The 21,661-nt window shown below is 38.8% G+C and overlaps 1 protein-coding gene across 1 annotated transcript; it reads left to right on the forward strand.

The window, feature by feature from the left end:
- The first annotated feature begins 2,620 nt into the window (after window positions 1-2,620).
- LOC131008146 (uncharacterized) lies at window positions 2,621-3,394 on the forward strand. The gene has a single exon (XM_057935040.1). The coding sequence runs from the start codon at window positions 2,621-2,623 to the stop codon at window positions 3,392-3,394; it is 774 nt and encodes a 257-aa protein (XP_057791023.1).
- Window positions 3,395-21,661: the final 18,267 nt, after the last annotated feature.

Genomic DNA, 21,661 nt, shown 5'->3' on the forward strand with positions numbered 1-21,661 from the left:
AAAATATGAACATGTATTTCAAATCTCATAAAATCTTGTTGATGCATTGAAAAGGGCAAGATTGACATATAGCTCTAAGAGCAACATTTCAATTATTTCCGGCATGAGTTCACTGAGTGCTTTTTGGTACTCAGCCCTGCATGTATTTCTAAATGTGCAGGTTTGGCTTGGCGCGAGGATGGGTGAAGGCTGTTGGAATTGTCAGTTGGCTGTGTCTTTCCTATACCTCATATTTATCTTTATATGCTTTGACTCTATAAGAATTTGAACTCCCTGCTATATGTCTTCATACATATAGTAACGCATATCGCTGCACAACTCTGATGAAACTTTATTTAATTTGCTTATGCCTGTAATATCCCATAAGGGAAATACTTCTTAAACCCTTGCTAAGTTTCAACTGCTTATTATGTTTCACCCAAGCGAGTAATTATTTTGGGTCTTAAAACCTTTCTTGAAAATGAGTAAATTGCAAATGCTTCCGCTAATACAAGATGTATTTCTATTTCTTTCACTATTTCTTTTATTAGTCGTACGATACTTGGTATACGCTATCACTGGCTATATCGGGCTGCGACAGAGTGGTATCAGAGCAGCTCGTCTGCTCTGAGAGTAATCTCTTATAGAGTTTCTTCTTAATTGAGTCTAAGCTAGAGTCTTAGACTAAAAGAGTTATGTCACTGACAAGAGCCAACACCCCATCTCCGCCAGCTTGACGAGGTATGCAAGTTTAAGTTTAAAGCTGCTTATGAGCATGAGTTATGCAATTGATTAAGTTGATGAGAAAGCAATATTTATAAGTTAAGAAAGAAGCATGATTAATGCATGATGCAATTTTATTGATATCTGGTTTTGATTGACTGGATAAGTAAGATGGTGGAAATTTTATTGGAATCAATGTTGATACCAATGCACTACGAGAATCCTAGAGGAACACCGACAGACAAGTATGTTATTGAGTAATAAACGAGTAAGTCATTCTTGACTCAGTTTGAGTAACACGAGTTATTATTTTGTTCATAGCATGGCAGACGGATTCGACATAGTACAGGCTTTCTATGACTGTACCATGGAGCACCACGAGACTATTGGAGAGTTCTTAGCCCGCTTCCACCACAGGTGGATTGACGCCGTAGAGTACGGGGTCACGGCCCAGCAGGCCATGCAGATACTACCACATAGGATGCCACCCCACTGGCAGGCCTGGTGTCATTTCATCGCCCCAGACTTCTATAGCCCGTTGGCACCGGGAGGTTTTGAGGTGCGATTTTTGGAGTACCTATCCATTCTGTTGAGCCGATTCGTGATGTATGCGAACCCACCTTACTTTTATCTGACGGAGAGTGACACCCGAGAGGGTGAGGCAGAGAGCCAGCCTCAGGGTCTTCCTGAGACTGAGGATTCCGTTATGGCATTGGGACTAGAGCTCCTTTGCTCCCAGCCGATTGATGACCCTATTCCTTCACTTCCTCAGGGCACTCTGCCCGAGGAAGAGATTTCTCCTATGGATGTCTTGGACCCTCACTACCCCATGTATTCTCCCGGGATGTACTCCCCGACTTTCGTATATTTATCCTTTGTTACCCCTATGACCATCGACACCACTGAGGCCATTGATACCACTGAGCAGCTGATGAGCCCCATCCGTGAGACCTTTCCTGTTCCTCCCCTCCCTACTGTTGGAGAGGGTGAGGTTGCTATGGCCGATGTTGACCCATTCGCACCAGGGCCTTCACGACCCCCGGGGATGGCTAGAGACCCAGAGGACGACGCGGGATCAGTCCCGGTTGTTGGGACCCTCACCTCACAGCCCCTGGATCTTCTTAGCATGGGCTTGGCCTTCGAGACAGACGTTCCTCGAGGAGACCCGATTCGGGAGAGAGCCGCTTATGACCCGTTCCACCGTGCCGACTCTAACAGTAAGGACGGTGTGCCTTATGTGCCTCGATTGGGTGATGCTCGAGAGGACGATGGTAATGATGCTTCGGAGGATGGGAGTGACGATGGTAACTGGGGTGATGGTAGAGATCATGGTTGGATATGGTATTGATACACTAGTTTTGAGTATATATGCATATATATATGGTAGCTTTGTTTAGATAGCCCATAGATTTGGCTGGCAATGGATAGTTCCATCCCAGACCAGGGCTTGTACTTATTTTGTTAGGCCCCTATAGTACACGGGTAACGGATAGTATCTGTACCCAGTGGTAGGGCTGCTTGTACATAGACGCAGTGTTGATGCAGTAGCTAGGTCTTTAACAGAGTAGTACTTTGTACTGACCTATAGCAGTTTATAGATCATAGTATACATTTTGTACAAAAGAAGACCTCGCTGAGGCAATTTTCTCGGTATATACATGATGGGCCAAAGTGGCCATTTTTGACTAAATGAGAAATGTGATTACTTGTTTTGATGCATTGTTATTAACAATTTGTGTACATTGATTGAAAACCGAGTACTTTGATGCATTGAGTATTTTCTATGTGATAATGTATATGTATATATATATATGAGATGCATGATATGTTGTGAATTACTCGGCTATGAGACTAGAGTATGAGAAGCCTTGTCACATAGAGGAACTTATCTTTTGACCCAAACTTGTAGATTGCCATAATGCCTCCACGAAAAGTGTACAGAAATGTACCCGTGAATGAGGAAGAACCCAGAGAACCTACGCCGCCACCCCCACCTCAAGATAGGAGGGTGGAAGAACTTTTCTTAAGACAGAACCCACCGACTTTCGCAGGCACGGGAGACCCTGCCGAAACGGAAGAATGGATTCGTGCTATGGAACGAATCTTTCGATTTTTGAGATGCAACGACGCAGAACGTCTTATGTGCATGTCTTACCAGCTGAAAGGAACCGCCGACTATTGGTGGGAAGCAAAGCAGAAAACTATGGCCCCGGAGCAGTTAGATGAACTCACTTGGGATCTTTTTAAGATTGCTCTGTGTGAGAAGTTCATACCCAGAAGCTATAGGAAAAAGAAGGAAATGGAGTTTACCACCTTAAAGCAAGGGAATAAAACTGTAGTGGAGTACGATCGACTATTCTGCGATCTGGCCCGCTATGCACCGTATAGAGTGGATACAGATGAGAAGATGTCCGAGTTGTTTTGCGCCGGACTGCGACAAGAGATAAGAGTCGTATTGGCAAGTCAAACGGCACTTTCCTACGCCGAGGCCTTGAATAGAGCTCTAGATATGGAGCTAGCAATGCAGCCAGAGAAAGCGGCACATGCACCAGTGCCTCCATCAGCTCAATACACGCAAGCATCAAACACTCCCTACTCTAACCAAGGACAGAAAAGAAAACGCAAATGGGAAAATCGTGGAATGAGAGTAAAAAGCCATGGCAAGGCCAGAATGTTCAGCCTCCATTCGTGAAAGGCGATAAATCATTTTATGGTGGACCAGCTACATCACACCCCGGACACCGAGGGATACCCCCTTGTCCTAAGTGCAACAAGTTACACACAGGAGTGTGCAGAGCTGGAAACCTAAATTGTTTCACTTGTGGAAAACCCGGACATTACTCGAGCCAGTGCCCCAACCAACAGCAGGGGATGAGTGGAGGAAGACCCAATCAGTTTCCAACCCCACAGCTCAGGGCAATGGAAGGAATTCTTCCTCTACCTCAACCACTACAGCAACAACCTTTTCGCCGCCCAAATCAGCCTCATAAGCAGCTACCTGCACCGCAGGCAGGAAGACCACCGCAATATCAAAGGATGTATGCTATCAATCAGAAGAATCAGGATAAGAATCAAGGAAACCTAACATGTGTTGGGGAACTGAAAGGTGTACCCATTGTTATTCTCTTTGATACGGGAGCATCATATTCTTTCATCTCATATACCTGTGTGGATACGTTAGAGCTGAATGTAGAACCAGTCCAGCTACACTTAAGGGTAGCCACTCCCTTAGGGAAGATCACCACCGTTACACATGTGTGTCCTAACTTAGAATTCGAATTAGGACCTCTTAAGCTTAAGGCTAAGACGTTGAGACTTATGCGCATGTGGACCACAGACATCATTTTGGGAATGGACTGGTTAGCAGAACACCATGCGGTGATACAGTGTGAGCAGAGACGGATATCATTCCAGCCACCAGGCGAGGAACCTACATGTTTTTATGCCATCAATAGAAAATGGAAGAAGACACCTATCATCTCTGCAGTGCAAGCGAACAAGATACTAAAATAAAAGGGCGCGACAACATATTTAGTATACTTGAACCAAGAACAGGGAGCACAAATAAAGATTGAAGATGTACCTATAGTGCGGGAGTATCAAGACGTTTTCCCCGATATTCTACCAGGTCTACCCCCGAACCGACAATTGGAATTCACGATCGATTTGGAACCTGGAGCAGCACCAATATCCAAAGCACCATATAGGATGGCACCAGCAGAATTGCAAGAACTGAAGTTGCAACTACAAGAGTTGTTGGACATGGGATTCATTCGACCTAGTGTTTCGCCTTGGGGAGCACCGGTCCTGTTTGTCAAAAAGAAAGATGGAAGTTTAAGATTGTGCATCGATTATCAGGAATTGAACAAGGTGACCCTAAAGAACAAGTATCATTTGTCACGTATAGACGATTTGTTTGATCAACTTCGAGGAGCACGCGCTTTCTCAAAGATAGATTTAAAGACAGGGTATCACCAATTGAGGATACGACCTGAGGATATTCCAAAGACAGCATTCCGCACGAGATACGGACACTATGAGTTCATAGTGATGCCTTTTGGATTAACAAATGCCCCCGCCGTATTCATGGATCTCATGAATCGAGTGTTTCACGAATATTTGGATCAATTCGTGTTGGTATTCATAGACGACATCTTGATTTACTCGAAGAATGAGAAGGATCATGAAGAGCACCTTAGAACTGTGCTAGAGAAGCTAAGAGCTGAAAAGCTTTATGCTAAGTATAGCAAATGTGAGTTTTGGCTACGAGAAGTCAATTTCTTGGGCCACGTCATTTCATCTGCAGGAATCAAAGTGGACCCTGCCAAGGTTCAAGTAGTGCAAGAATGGAGATCACCAACGACACCTCACGGGATTCGTAGCTTTCTAGGATTAGCAGGCTACTATAGTCGTTTTATACAAGATTTCTCCAAAATAGCCAAGCCTATAACTCTTCTGCTCAAGAAAGAAGTTAAATTCTTGTGGACAAACGAATGCGAACAAAGCTTTCAAGAATTGAAGAAGAGGTTGACCACTGCCCCGGTACTAGCCGTTCCAGAAGCAAACAAGGAATACACTATCTATACGGACGCATCAAAGAAAGGACTTGGTTGTGTACTGATGCAAGAGGGTAAGGTAATAGCTTACGCCTCGCGACAGCTTAGGCCACATGAAGCAAATTACCCGACACATGACCTAGAGCTAGCAGCAGTAGTGCACGCACTGAAAATTTGGAGACACCACCTTTATGGAGTAAGGTGTGAAATTTACACCGACCATAAGAGTCTCAAATATTTCTTTGAACAGAAGGATCTGAATATGAGACAAAGAAGATGGCTAGAATTGGTCAATGACTATGATTGTGAAATCAACTATCATCCAGGCAAAGCCAACGTCGTGGCAGATGCCTTGAGCAGAATGGAACGAGCCAAGTTAGGATGTATCCTAACCAAGGAGAATGACTTGGTCAGGGAATTTGAAAGGTTAAGGTTGGAAGTGGTATTTCCACCGCAAACCACAGATTTGATCATGGCGACACTCAGTGTTACCCCCGATCTAAGATCAAGGATTGTTAGTATGCAAAGAGAGGATGAAAAATTGGAAAGATTACGAGTGAAAATTCGTACCGAGAAGCTTGAGTCATACCAAGAAGCCGCAGATAATGCATTAATGTTTGAGGGAAGAATCTGTGTACCCAATGATGAGAAATTAAGAAATGAAATCATGAGCGAGGCTCATGACACGCCTTACGCAGCACATCCGGGAGGTACGAAGATGTACTAAGACTTAAAAGCAAGATTTTGGTGGGAAGGCATGAAGCGAAACATAGCTTCGTTTGTAGAACGATGTTTAGCTTGTCAGCAAGTAAAGGCGTTGCACCAACGACCTTATGGCAAATTACAATCGTTAGAAATTCCAGAATGGAAATGGGACCACATTGCCATGGACTTTGTCACTGCTTTTCCAAAGTCGAATAAAGGGAATACCGCCGTTTGGGTGATCATAGATAGATTGACAAAAAGTGCTCACTTCATACCGATTCCTGTCACACATGGATCCGAAAAGTTAGCTCAAATATACATTCGTGAGATAGTACGTTTACACGGAGTTCCAATGACGATTACCTCCGATAGAGATACAAAATTCACCTCACGGTTTTGGATGAGCTTACACAAGGAATTGGGTACTAAGTTAAATTTTAGCACAACATTTCATCCACAGACGGATGGACAGTCCGAAAGAACTATACAAGTTTTGGAAGATATGATTCGGACTGTAGTGTTAGATAGAGGAGCTCAATGGGAACAAGTGTTACCCCTGATTGAATTTGCCTACAATAATAGTTTCCAAACGACTATTAACATGGCACCATATGAAGCCCTCTATGGAAGAAAATGTAGATCTCCGCTTTATTGGGATGAAGTAGGAGAAAGAAAAGTGTTAGGACCTGATGCAGTGGAAGAAATGATCACAACTGTGAGACAAATTCGGCAACGAATTAAAGAAGCTCAAGATCGCCAAAAATCTTATGCCGACACTAGACGCACAGAGATTCAATTTGAAGTGGAAGTAAAGTCTTTTTGAAAGTTTCCCCTTCTCGAGGGATTCACCGATTCGGTATAAAAGGAAAGCTCAAGCCTAGATTTATAGGCCCATACGACGTATTGGAAAAAGTAGGCCCTGTTGCCTATAGACTCGCGTTACCTCCAAATTTCGCGAATGTTCACAATGTCTTTCACGTGTCGCAATTGAGAAAATACGTGTTTGACCCGAAGCATGTTATTCATCGAGAGGATATATCTCTTGAACCGGACCTGAAATATGAAGAAAGGCCCGAAGCTGTGTTGGATAGAAAGATCCAACAATTGAGAAATAAGTCAATTTCCTTGGTCAAAATACAATGGAGACATCACGGGCAAGAAGAAGCAACTTGGGAATTGGAGGATAAAATAAAGGAAAAATATCCAGAAATGTTTCCCGAAGGTGAGATTTCAAATTTCGGGACGAAATTTTTTTTAAGGGGGTAAGGATGTAACACCCCGTATTTTGAGAAGCTAATTGTGCCCTAGCTCGTATTTAAATTGAGTTTAAATAGTAGCTAGAGGAATTATGCACGTGGGCGAATAATTGAGATAAGAATTATTTTGAGAGTTTAATAGGAGGCGATATTATTTTTCGCGGGCCTTATAAATCCTATTATTTGAAAGACATATTTTCGCCCTATATTTTTGATTGAAATGTCTATGTGATATTAATATTGTTAGGTGATTGGTAAATAGACGCATTGTATACTAAAAGTTTGCTTTAGTATAAGTGGGAGATTGTTGGATTTGTATACTGAAAGCAAGAACGTTTTATGCTTGTATACAATGTTTCCTAAGTTCACTATCTAATCTCCTATCTGATTGTGTTCATGATTGCATATGTATGTTCTTTATCTCTATATAAGTAGATTATATGGTGTGTTGTAGATCACAGAAGACCATATAATTGGAATAACCTTAAGAGATATAATATGATCACAGCCGAAATAACTCTAGGACAAGTTATTGGTTTAGGCTGCAGTATAGATGGAAGTAGTTTGTCTTGGCTACTTGTCTATACTGGTACGTCATTACGTATTGATAGGACCACAGTTGAGATGTATTCTTCTATCTGACTTAAGTGAAGAATCAAGATCTCGGTGACTTATAAGATCTTAATACTAATAAGTATTCAGATATATATGTTAATTCGTATATCACTTTGACTTACTATGGGTGAAAGTTATATACTAACTCGAGTACTCTGTATCTTGGGTGATAGCGGTTAATATATGATATTTGATTATCTGTATTAGTACCCGTATCCGGTATAGGATAATGACATCCCCTTAAGGAGCTCAATAAGGTTTATTACGCTAAACCCTGCAGGTTGATTAAGTTCAGGCGTAATAATAAAGTTTGAGTGGTACTGCTTAAGGATTTATAAAGAGATTAATTAATTTAAGCTGTCAGAGCTCTAATTAATTAATGGATGTCGGATATTTTAAATACGGAGATTTAATAAGTCTAAATACAAGCCCCCGACTCATCACCGGCAATAAAGGGGTAAGTCAGTATCGGTTCTCTAGTGGAATGAACTGATATTTATAAATTAATTATGGTCTGGGCTGACCATAGATAAATTAATTTATTTGAGGCCCATCTTTATTCCTTGTATCTGGTCCCTGGACTGGCCCAATGTCTCCTAGCCCTAGAAGGAGAGAAAGACGCCTCCTACACTAATTCTGTGCCCACACGTATTTAATTTTATTTTTAAATACAGCTGTCAGCTCTCAGGAAAACACACTGATAAAAATATTAGGGTTTTGAGAGCTGTGGGGCGCAGGGAAGAAAAACGTGTGGGGCTTATTTCTCTCTTGGGACTTTCATAGATCGTTGTCCATCCAACGGTGAAAGCTGAGCGGGATACAGTCGAGAAGATCAGAGCTGGAGTCAGATTTTCGCAGGAAACCAAGTTCTGGCAGTCTCCGTAAAACGGCCATAACTTCCTCCACAGAACTCCGATTCAGACGAATCAGGCGGCCACGGAAAGCTCTTTCGAAGACGAAGAAGTCGTATTTCTGCACAAAATACGATTGGAGGTCGTTTGAGGGGTCAAACGGAGCGTTGAAGTTGGCTGACCTGTTCAGCGACAGATTGACGAATTCTTCTGAATTCTTCAGGTATTTCTGAACTCCAACGTGCAGCTGTTAAATTCATAGGAGCATGTTAGGATTTAATCGTTGTATGATAAATTAATAATAACCAAGAAACGATCATCGGGCAAAGCGGAACGTTAATTCAGTTTAATATTCCTTCAAATATTTTACGAGGTAGAATATTCACATATGATTTATTGATGCATTGTTATTATGATATTAGTAATATCATAATTGAGAGAAATTCTCCTCACTCCCCTCGATCTCTCTTCCCCTCACTCCCCTCGATTCCTCTTCCCCTCATTCTCTTCTCGATCTCTCTGTCTCTCTCGATCTCTCTGCTCTTCTCGACTTCTCTGCTCTTCTCGACCTCTCTGCTCTCTCGATCTCTCTGCTCCTCTCGATTCCTCTTCTCTTCTAGATCTCTCTTCCCCCTCTCTCCCTCACTCGATCTCTCTTCTCCTATCACTCTCTCTCGGTCTCTACTTCTCCCTCACACTCTTCTCTTTCTCTTCCTTAAATGAGACTCACCCGCACCATTAACCACTCCCCTAAAAAGGCTAACCTATCTAGCCAACACAATCCCCATTTTTAAGCTCACACATGCACATGCACGAGCTTCTCTCCCTCCCCCCTTGATCGATCTCTCTCTTATCATTCTCCTGCACCATTAAGAGGATGACATCCTCACCATTTATTATCTTAGTTACTGCAAGATATGCATTAATGAAGCAAATCACACCATCACATCACCTCATCAAAGCAAGCTCTCCTCTTCTCTTTCTCCCCCTTTATTTTCGGCAGCCTCCACTCCTCACTCCACCACACTTCTCTCCTTGTTTCACCATTTTTGGAAAGAGTTAAGGAAGCCAAAAGTGTTCTACCTTCACACTAAAGTCATCGAGTGTGCTCCAAGCTTCAAGCACAAGCTCCAAGCATACTACGCATCATCTTCTACTCCACCTCCATTGATCTTGTTGGTAGCAACCTCAATCCTCCTCTTATGTTACGTATATATATTTTCATGATGTATACGCATGTATATTGAACCATATTGAAGCATGATAGTCCCCTCTCTACTCTTATGACTTTCGAAAATGTTGGTGAAAGAAAGCATATGAACTCCTTCAAACTTTCCACTACTCCTCATATGCTCATACACCTCTACATGTTAGACGCATGAGAAGGGAAGCTATATTCTTGAAAACCCTTGAGAGGGTTATATGTTATGATAATTGAAGAATGATGAGTTATTAGTGAGAAAATGCATGAGCATGATGGTGAAATTGTAGATCCATGATGATATGTGTAAATGTTGTTATTTCAACCATTTTGAGAAGTTTTCTTACGTTCTGGACTGATGAGTCGACGAGGTTTCCCTTGTCCAAAACTCATCCAACTTTTACAGTGTGTATATATATGTATCTTGTAAGCTCTGGTAAAATTTCAAGTCATTTGGACTTCGTTTACTACCTTTTTAAAATGTAAAACCTTTACTGCACATTTCCGCCGAAAATCTAGAAAGGCAGTCTCTTGAGTCACACTTTTCAGTGACTTCCAAACATATTCAGCCTCCTAAATGTTTATGGAAGAAATATACAGGTGTTATACAGATTCATGTAAAATTTAAACACATTCGGCCAACGTTTACTATTTTTCAAAAATCCTAGCTTCCAGTCGTGCAAAAATGCCGAATCTGGCAGACTGTGGGAAAACACCCATATCTCTTAAACCACTTGGAGTTTTTCACTCTACTTTTTTTAAATAAAACTAGACTCAGAAAGGTTTTCAACGGTGTAAGTCTCGAATCCAGGAGATTTCTGAGTCAAAACAGTTTTTTCTTTAAAGTTGAGGCAAAGCAGAATGGTAAACTGGAAGAGTCCGAAAATTTCTACTTTGAAATTGTTTTGAGGATTTCAAAGTTTTGGTGGATAAATACACCATGTTATGGCATGAAAATGCTACTAGAAAATTTTATATATTTTCCAAAGCTTACATGAATATTTGAGTATTTATTTACAAGGAAAAGATTTCAGTTCATAGAGTGACTTTTAAGTCACTTGAGTATTGAGATAATTCATATATATATATTATATGGATTAATTGAGTAATTTGAAGCATGAATGACTATGTGATTTATATGATGCTATTTACCTAGGATTGAGAGTCTTTTAATTGGATAAGATATCCAATTAAATTGGGAGGTCCAATTGGGTAAATAGTGGAGAAGTTATAAGATGAGATTAAGCATTGATGCAAGTATAAGTATTAGATATTAGTTAGATTAATTTCTAACTAGAGTTTATTTTGTCACATGGCAATCTAAACCACGTGCGCCACCAAAGGTTCGAGTGACGGCCGGCGTTAGTACGACTCTGAGCGTTAAGTCATCGACCCCTGAGACAGGTGGGCTTTATTCTAACTCTATTATGGCTAGCTACCATGATAATGAGTTCAAATGCAAATTCTTATGAAAATGAAGCATGTTGAAGCATTATTGATGAATCTTAAGAAAATGAAGCATGTTGAAGCATTATTGATGAGTATTATGAAAATTGTCAACTTGCCATATTTATTATTGATGAGAATGAGATATGGTATGTTGCCTCTATGAAAGACATGATTATGATCATGATGCAAGATATCGGCCTTTAACTGATTTATATGACAGTAAAGGTTTTGTGCGCAGAGGTGATCGTGAGCCGTCTCTAGTCGGCCGGTCACGGTGATTTGAAGGAGGCCTCCTTCTCTTCACCTAGTATATATATATGTTATATGAGTTCTCATAGTTGGCACATACCGAGAATATATAATGTCTGCAGACTAATGATATTATTATGATGATGCAAATGAGTTTATGATGATGCAAACGGATTTGAGTAACACGAGTTATTATTTTGTTCATAGCATGGCAGACGGATTCGACATAGTACAGGCTTTCTATGACTGTACCATGGAGCACCACGAGACTATTGGAGAGTTCTTAGCCCGCTTCCACCACAGGTGGATTGACGCCGTAGAGTACGGGGTCACGGCCCAGCAGGCCATGCAGATACTACCACATAGGATGCCACCCCACTGGCAGGCCTGGTGTCATTTCATCGCCCCAGACTTCTATAGCCCGTTGGCACCGGGAGGTTTTGAGGTGCGATTTTTGGAGTACCTATCCATTCTGTTGAGCCGATTCGTGATGTATGCGAACCCACCTTACTTTTATCTGACGGAGAGTGACACCCGAGAGGGTGAGGCAGAGAGCCAGCCTCAGGGTCTTCCTGAGACTGAGGATTCCGTTATGGCATTGGGATTCCGTTATGGCATTGGGACTAGGGTCTTCCTGAGCCAGCCTCAAGATACTCTCTCTGAGTATCTTGTTGAACAAGGTTTCAAGAAAGGATCTGTGGGTAGAACGTTGTTCACTCTCAAAAAAGGAGAAGATCTCTTGCTTGTTCAGATTTATGTCGATGACATAATTTTCGGATCCAAATCCAAATGCATGTGCAAGAAGTTTGCTGACATCATGACCAACAAATTCCAGATGTCCATGATGGGAGAAATGAATTTCTTTCTAGGATTGCAAGTCAAGCAGACCAGCGAAGGAATACTGATCAATCAGTCCAAGTATGCCAAGGAACTGATCGCCAAGTTCGGTATTCAGCACATGAAATCAGTCAAAATCCCAATGAATACAAACTAGAAAGTGGATCCAGGATCAGAAGGAAAATCTGTAACTTCAACCAAGTACAGAGAAATCATTGGATCATTGCTGTATTTGACTGCCAGCAGACTAGATATCGCATATGCAGTCGGGGTTTGTGCGAGATATCAGTCAGATCCAAATGAAGCTCATTTGGATGCAGCAAAGCGAATTTTGCGATATTTCAAAGGCACACCCAATTTAGGATTGTGGTACCCAGCAGACGACGACTTCAAGCTCACCGGATATTCAAACTCAGATTTTGCAGGATGCAAAATTGATCGCAAATCAACCTCCGGAACCTGTCAATTCCTAGGCAACAAGCTCATCTCATGGTTTTCAAAGAAGTAGACTTCAGTCGCCACCTCCACAACTGAAGCTGAATATGTTTCTGCGGGAAGCTGCTGTTCACAACTCCTATGGTTAGTCCAACAGTTGAAGGACTATGGGATAGACGAAAAGGAAGTCCCAATCTATTGCGACAGCTCCAGTGCTATTGCAATCTCCCAGAATCTAGTTCATCACACCAGAGTCAAGCATATTGCTATTCGACATCACTTCATTCGTGATCACGTCGAAAAGAAGAATATCTCCGTTGAATGGATTCCAACTGCTGTTCAGAGAGCGGACTTGCTGACCAAGGCTCTTCCAGAAGAAAGGTTCAACGATCTGTGTGGAAGGATCGGCCTCATCAACCCAGAAGAGTGATGTTATGTTTGAAGATTTTCTCAAATAGTCATGATGACTGGTGGTCAACCAACTGGTGTTCTACGACCGCTGACGTAGAAAACAATGAAGACAAGCGCTCATCTGAAGAGAAGTCATCCTGATAAGTAAACCAGGATCAAGTGGTATCGACTGACTACAATGATCAGTCGATCAATAAGTATTTTTAAGCTTACTATTTAAAATCAGTTATTTCAGTTAAGAGCTTTGTGTTTTAAGTTCAAAATCTTTCTCTAACTGATCAGTTTCTTTCAAAATCTTTAACTGATTGTTGGAAAATGAAATATCCGAGAAGGACAAGTATTTTTAAAGAGAAAATTCGTATTTGATTGAACTTGTCCTGATCTTTTCAAAAAATCTTTCCAACCTCTTGCCTCTGTGATCAAATTTCTTGAGAATCTCATTGACATGACATAATGCAATGATATCTCTCAACTTTTGAAGCTTCCGTCCCCTACAGTGACGGTGGACGTAGGCACAGTTTTCAAAAAGCTTTTCATCTTCTTACTTGGTAAAATTTGTCTATTTATACCATGATGTCTTCACATATTTTCTGCATCAACTAACAACTCTCCACGGCCTTCACTGTGAGAAAAAGTTACAATCTTTCCAAAGTTTGCAGAGAAAATTTTGTTCCGACAAAGGAGATTTCAATTACTGCAAAGTCATGGAGTGGGAGAATGACGCTCACATACTTGGTCTTCACCGGACCCTTCCACTGGATCTCAACGTCTCTCCGACGTCAAAGTTTGCTCTACCCTCACTTGTATCCAGCGAAGCGAGCGTCTTCCATCCTCATGCCCCGGACCATACGGTTTGAAGTTCCTGTCTCAAGAAGATGGACTTCACCTATTTCTCAGGCGAGCTTCTCACTTTTTTATGAAGCTTCCGTGTGGTGCAACAGCAATGAGCAGGAGCTCGTTGTCAACCGGCGCAACATCGACAGTGTCTATCCTCACGATAGTCACTGATTCGATTTTCCTTACCCACACACCTCCCCTCATATGCTTCTTTCTCTTCAAAAAAAACCCTCTCCTCAACCTCCTTTGGTTTGCATGATAGCTGCTCTCTTCTTCCCAGTCTCGAGAGCCATGCAAATCAACCCCTGCCCCTTTCTTCGTCTCCTCTCATCTTTCACCTTTTTCTTTTTCTAAACCTCCGCATTCTCCATCTGCCTCTTACCCTCAGCATCTTTCTCTGGACCATTCTGCGATTTTGTTTCCTCGCAATGGTCTTAGCTTCATCCTTCAGTCAATTCTACCTTTTTTATGTTGCCAAAAAGGGGGAAAGTTCTTAGAGACTTATTCTCAAAAGACTGAAGACGATCAAGCAAAATTATCATCACGATGATCATGAGGAAGATTAGCCAGGGAGACCTCAAATCAACGGAAAACAAGTGAGAGTGGAACAAGCTTAGGAACACGAAGACAGAAGATGGAGATCAAGAAGTTCAAGGCGCAACAATGCAGACTGCTGGAGTCCATGGGTTTCCCATGATGTTTTTGTTTTTCTTTTTACTCCAATGTAAGTCTTTCTTTGTACCTCGACTGATGACTTATCAGTCTTACTTTTAATGAAAAGAACTTCTTTTGATCTCAACCTGAAGACAATGACTCTTTGTCCATGCTCTAATTAATGTTTTACTGTCTTCTCCTTGTTCTGTGTTAGAACTGTTGCGTTCTAGACTCTAAATACAAGTTTATAGGTTCTATTGTTAAGGGGGAATAGTATTCACCCCGTTTTAGAACTTGTGCTCTGAGTTCAGTCTTTTTGTTTGTCTAGAACTGTTGTATGGTTTTGGCATCATCAAAAAGGGGGAAATTGTTGGGAAACTTGTGGAATATCATAATCCTTGTTTTGATGATACCAAAATCCATAGGTCTTAATTGTAATAGACTAGAACTGTTTGAACTCAAGTGTTAGAGTTCGTTTCTAGTTTAGCTTGTGGTTCTGAAGACTGAAGACTGAAGACTGAAGGACGAAGGACTGAAGACTGAAGACTGAAGATACCAACTGAAGTATCAGTTGAAGAATCAGTTCGGAACTGATTACTTAATGCGTGCCGCGTGGACTCAGCGGACTGATACTAAAGTCAAGTATCAGTTAAACATTTTTCCTCGGACTGAACTTCCAACGTTCGAAGGAAGCCACGTACTCACAAAGTACAGTCGCATTAAATGCAGAGACCTCAGGATCTTCCTCTCTCTGCAGAGGTCATTCCTATTTGGTGGCTACTTTATCAGAGACGTCACATCTCCTGCTCTTAAACATAGCCGTTCCCACCAAACAAGGAACCTCGAAGATTGATGCCTCAGCCCAAATTCGAAAAACTCTCCAACGGAAGAAATCTTGAAGACGTTCTCCGCCAACAGATCTATTCAAGACCTCTCCTATAAATAGCGTTCGAGGATCACTTCAATCTTCACCGATTCAACGACATAAGCTGAAACTCTGCCAAAATAGTTTCTCAGCCAAAAGCTTAACCTCCCCAAAGCTTGAATCGAAGAAGAGAATTCCAAAGCCAAAAATCAGTCACTGCTGATTACACACATTCTCTTAGACCTTAGGAAAATCTCTGTTTACCCAGAAGCCTAGGTCAAACTTGCTCCAAAGAACTTGTTCTTTGAAGTATAGTTGGCAAGTTTTCAAACCTCTTTTCGAGAGATAGAATCGAGTGTTTGAGTGGTTAGGAGTTCAGGAAAGTATTCTGACTCCGTGAGATCTTAGCACGGGTTGTGCTAGGAGTGAGAAATCCAACGCGAGTGAAGTGTTGGTACTGAAGAGTGGAATCTTCAGTGGTACGATTGTGTGCACCCAGCAAACATACGGTTCGGTTTGCAGTGCACCAGTTAAGAACTTGCGGAGTGAATTGTTGGTCTGATCAACCGACCGTGGATGTAGGAAGTGTTTTCCGAACCACGTAAAAATCTCTGTGTTATTTACAACTTTCAGTTTTACATTATTACTTGTGTTCTTTCATTTGATAAACTGAATACTGAATAACTGCAAAGAGAAACATAAGACTAACAACGTGCTCAACCGAGGCTATTACGAAACAAAGTTATTTCCGATGCGTATGACATCAGTCTGACTGATCTATCATCTGATAGTCAGGAAGAGTGATATCATCTCTGTTTTAGCAAACTCGACTGAAGTCCTTACGTGCATCAGTTAAGTTCCAGTAACTTAACTGATAACTCCTTACTGAAGAGTTTTCAGTATCAGTCGTCAACCCTGTTAGGTCAAAACTCATTTCAGTTAACAAGTGTCATGGTTTGCTTGTAAAGTTTCGTTTTGGTCTCTATCTTGAGATCCCTCTGTTTTAGAGGAGAAAAATAGCACATAGGTGTATTCTCCCCCCCCCCATACACCTATTCGAGACCCTCCGGACCTAACAATTTTTCTTTAATATAAGATTACTTTATGAATGAAATTTCATTCTTTATTTTTTTGGCTACATGTATATATTACTCTCTCCATCCCTCATATTTATGCATACATTTCCTTTTCGGTACATCTCTTAAATTTATGCACATTTTATTTTTAAACACTACTCACACATAATTTTAATAATTTTACCCCTATAACTTATATTATTTATCCATAATATACTTAACAATACTCTCATTATGGGATCCTTTCTCCACAAACAACACTCCAAACAACTTTTTATATATTTATGAGGAACAAATGGAGTATCACTTTTTTTTTTCAATTATAGGTTTGACAAACATGTTTTTAATTTATAGAATTTTGTGTATTTTGTACTAAATAAAACATTTAAATATTACATGTATATTGTATACCCTAATCACGTGTAACAAATGAGTTACAATAATAAATAAAGGCAGGGTGGATTTTTAGAGGCTAAAAGTCACATGTTCGAATTTTACCAATTTAGCATGTTCGAATTTTACCAATCATTTTACAGGTTTGATGAATCTGTTACTTTTATATATTCCAATTATTTTACAGGTTTGAATCTGTCACGTTTAATTATCAAAATGTGATCATTTACTCATCTGTATAATTTGTACTTTATTTCTTAAACATATAAATTTTACTTAATGCGTATTGAAAATAACAACTGTGGATTACCGTTAATACAAGAAAAAATAAAAAAAATTATAAACTTATAATTTGGCAAGAGGATCAAATGAAATAGCTACCATTATGAATTTTATAGTTTGCCATTATTATACTTTAATTCGTTCAACTTTAATCAGCGCACTGACTATAAAATTAAAAATCAATTTAGTACAACTTCTTGTTGGAAAACATATTGCACAGTGAAAGTTGGCTTCCTATTTGAAAAGAATATTCCATTATTCCATTAGCAATTTAGCATTTGAGGCTGCCATTGACCGATGCATTGAAATTTGACATACAATCATGATGCCCTCTCCTTTTAGTAGCATGGAACATCCCCTTTTCTGTCGAAAAATAAATACTCTCCCTGCGTTATAGTGTATATTTAGTAGGCGTAATAGATCTGAATAATTAAATAATTTAAAATTATTTATTTATTTCAAATTATTAATTAAAAGATTTTGTGATAAAATTAATATTTTTTATTTTAATATTCTTTTTTTTAAATAATTTTATCCCGCTCTTGAAATAAATTAATTTTAATGCTATAATAATTATTCATTATGTTATTTATTTTACTTTTATTAATCAATAAATTTTCAAATTAACATGCATATCAAACAAGTGTTTAAGGGTGTGTTTGCTTTAAAGTGCTTAAAGGTGTGTTTGTTTTGAGGTATAAGAAAGGGTGGTAAGCTTTATTTACCTTTTGATGTAATAAAAAAATCGGGTATGTGATACAAAATTTCGGGCAACATATTTTTGCTTGGACAATGTATATTTTATACCTAAGGGAGGGTGTTATAATTTTATAAGGTTAATGTCACTTTATGTCTCATCGTTTTAGCGAATTCTAAAAAATGTCTCAACCTAACAATAATACCAAAACAATACCCAACCTACAAGAAAAATATTGTTTGTCCTATTCAAATTTTTTGGCTTTCATTTTCCAATTCCTTATCCTCTAATTCAAGCCAAATCCAAAAGAACAAAAAAAAAAAGAGTTTTCAAATTTTTCTGAAAAGGGGATGAGAAAAATAAAAAGGAAAAGAAAAATGAGAGAGAGTGAGAGAGCGCTAAGGTTACCTGAACAGGCGGTGGCAGCTACTTGCTGCGAGTCCGCCGGTGAGAGGAGTCGGCGGCGGAGCGGCATTGACCGTAACTGCTGTGGCTGCTCGCTATGCATGTGTGTGTGTGTGTGTGGGTGTGTGACAGGGAGTGGGAGAAGAGAGATGAGGGATGGAAATGTGTGTGACAAGTAGATAAATAATTCCAGGTAGATTCATGTAGGCTCTCCGGCAGTCCACGTCAATTTTTCGGTCTCAGGAAAAAATTTAATAGGACACAAACAATATTGTTTTGGTAGGTTGGGTATCGTTTTGATTTTATCGTTAAGTTGGGACATTTTTGAGAATCCGCTAAAATGATACTCCCTCCGTCCATGAAAGAACTTCCTAGGAGGGAGTGGCACGGATTTTAAGAAAAAATATTGTTGAGTGTATTGAGAGTGGATAAAAGGTAGTTGAGTGTATTGGGAGTGGTGAAAAGGTGTTATAATTAATATTGAGAGTTGTGAAAAGTGAAAAGTAAGAGGATTATAAGTGGTGGGGTATAATCCAAAAATAGGTAGGAAGTTCTTTTGTAGACGTCCCAAAAAGGAAAGATAGGAAGTTCTTTCGTGGACGGAGGGAGTAGTTAATAAAGTGACATTTACCGTAATTTTATACCACTTTATAAGAAGTTGATACATATATTATGATTTAAAATAAACAAGATATAGAAAATGTTATATCAACTTTAAGTAATAAATTTGTACATCATTCTAAGGATAGAAAACAAACACACCCTAAGAATATAACATTAGGGTTGACACGGATTTTAATTAATAAATAGTTGATACTCATTTTAGTAGATAAAAAAATTTACAATATAAAAATGAATGATTGAGATTGAAGTATAAGAATTAAGTGTGAGCAATGAGACGAATTTTGTTTATAAATAGAGATGTTTGTAAAATTGAATTATAAGCATACAATGGGGGATCATATCCTATAAAGAAAAATGATATATACTTTTTGTGAACACCAAATAAGGTAATTGTATTATACTGTTGGTGGAGAGAGATGAGTATTTAAGAGCAAAATAATGTATAATTAGTTTTAAAAAAAATTGGGTTAATTACATATGAATCACTAAACTTAAAAAATTAAATTATTTTGCACACCAACTTTAAGATATGTATTAAATTACTCAATTATTAATTTTTTCTCATTTTACTATCTCGCCTATTTTGCGGCCAAAAATTTAGTGCTAAAGTGGCCTTTGAAAATGATGCTATCTCACTCATTTTGCTATATTTGCAAATAAACATTGTTTTAGTAATCGGTGGATGTTGACATGTAGAATTTCAGACGACCACTTCAACACTAAGCTAGTCGTAAAATGGACGAAATAATAAGTGTTAATAGGGGAATCTACCCACTTCCATAATATGTCTATGAAAAATACCCACCCCCTTGTAAAAAAACCAAAAAGTGTACTTGATGGTGATGGCTTGCTTGGTTTTTTGTGTAAAAGTTGATGATGATGGAAATTGTGTAAGAGTTGTGTAAGATAGGTAGTTAAAATTTGTACAAAATGTGAGAAAATGTCAACTCACGTCACTTTCATGCATTATAAAAATCTTCAATGTGGTCAAAGAAATCCCACAAAAGCCGTGTCCGCTCTATTCCAATACCCGTGAATTAAATTTTCTGCAAAGCCTATAGATTCCCATCCTAGAGTTGCCGGTTGAATTGTCCAATCACAATTGAATTAGACTTAGGTCTTCAAATTTGAAAAAAATACAACAACCATTAATATGAAGTATAATAAATAAAATTTATGTATATTGTGATATAAAAACCAGTTATAAATGACATGGTAATAATACCCGCCAGTAAAAAGTAGCCGCTAGATGTAGCCGCTCCGGGTTTCTTTCACGCGGCTACTTCTTTTGGATACTAAATACTGGCGGGTATGTATGTGGTAGGCTCTCTAATATTTTATTGTTTCATAATATATGATTTTATATTTTTTTATCCAATATTTTTTATTATTTTATGTGTTACGCTATATTAATTCATGTTAAATAAAATAAAATCAAAAATTTGAGACTTATTACCCCACTATAATCCAAATTTGTCAAAATACAAGCCTATTATGTATTTCTACTTCATAAAATATATTTTAAAAAAAGAAATACAAAATGAGGATAAGTTTGTGTATAATAAAACAGTAATACGAGGACGTAAAAAATTGTAATTTAAGTATATTTGGAATCAAAAAACAATTATGAACCTAATGCATACAATACCCGCAGTAAATCATAGCCGCTCCCAATAGCCGCCGGGATAAAACACCGGCGGCTATTGCGAGCAGCTATGGTTTACTGGCGGGTATTGTATGAATTTGGTTCAGAATTTTTTTTTGTTTCCAAATATACTTAAATTACAATTTTTTACGTCCTCGTATTACTGTTTTATTATACACAAACTTATCTTCATTATTTTCAAACTTAGGGCATTTTAGGTCACGTGGCTTTACAATAATTGCACATTTATCTGGTTTTGTGCATTTTTAACTACCTATCTTACGCATTTTTTTACACAATTGTACTTGTGTAAGAAAAGTGTAAGAACTTTTACAAAAAAACCAAGCAAGCCATCACCATCAAGTACACTTTTTGGTACTTTTACAAGGGGGTGGGTATTTTTCATAGACATATTATGCATGTGGGTACTTTTAATTCCAACCCATAATAAAATGAGAAAAAAAAATTAATAATTGAATAATTTTAATAATCCCTCCGTCTCATAAAAATATGAACATTTGTAAATGGCATGAATTTTAAGAAATATTAAATAAAAGTGTATTGTGAGTGAAAAAAAGGGGTATCAATTTATGAAAAGTAGAGATCTAAAGTAAAAGGATTATGGTGGAGTAGTATGCAAAAATACAAATATTTATGTTTTTGTGTGACGATCCAAAATGACAAAAAGTTCATATTTTTATAAGACATAGGGAATACAATTTTTTATATTGGTGTGTAAACAAGAATCTTTTAAACGTTCACTATGTATATATAATTAATTAACTCTTAAAAGCTCAATATGTATATATAATTTACTCTTTCCGTTATTAAAGGAAAGATATTACTATAGCAGACCTCACACATTGCAGTGTATTGTTAGGATTTAAAAAGGTAAGAGTTAGGTAACAGGTAAATA

The sequence above is a fragment of the Salvia miltiorrhiza genome, chromosome 2 (assembly GCF_028751815.1).
Source record: "Salvia miltiorrhiza cultivar Shanhuang (shh) chromosome 2, IMPLAD_Smil_shh, whole genome shotgun sequence".
In the NCBI taxonomy this organism is placed as follows: Eukaryota; Viridiplantae; Streptophyta; class Magnoliopsida; order Lamiales; family Lamiaceae; genus Salvia; species Salvia miltiorrhiza.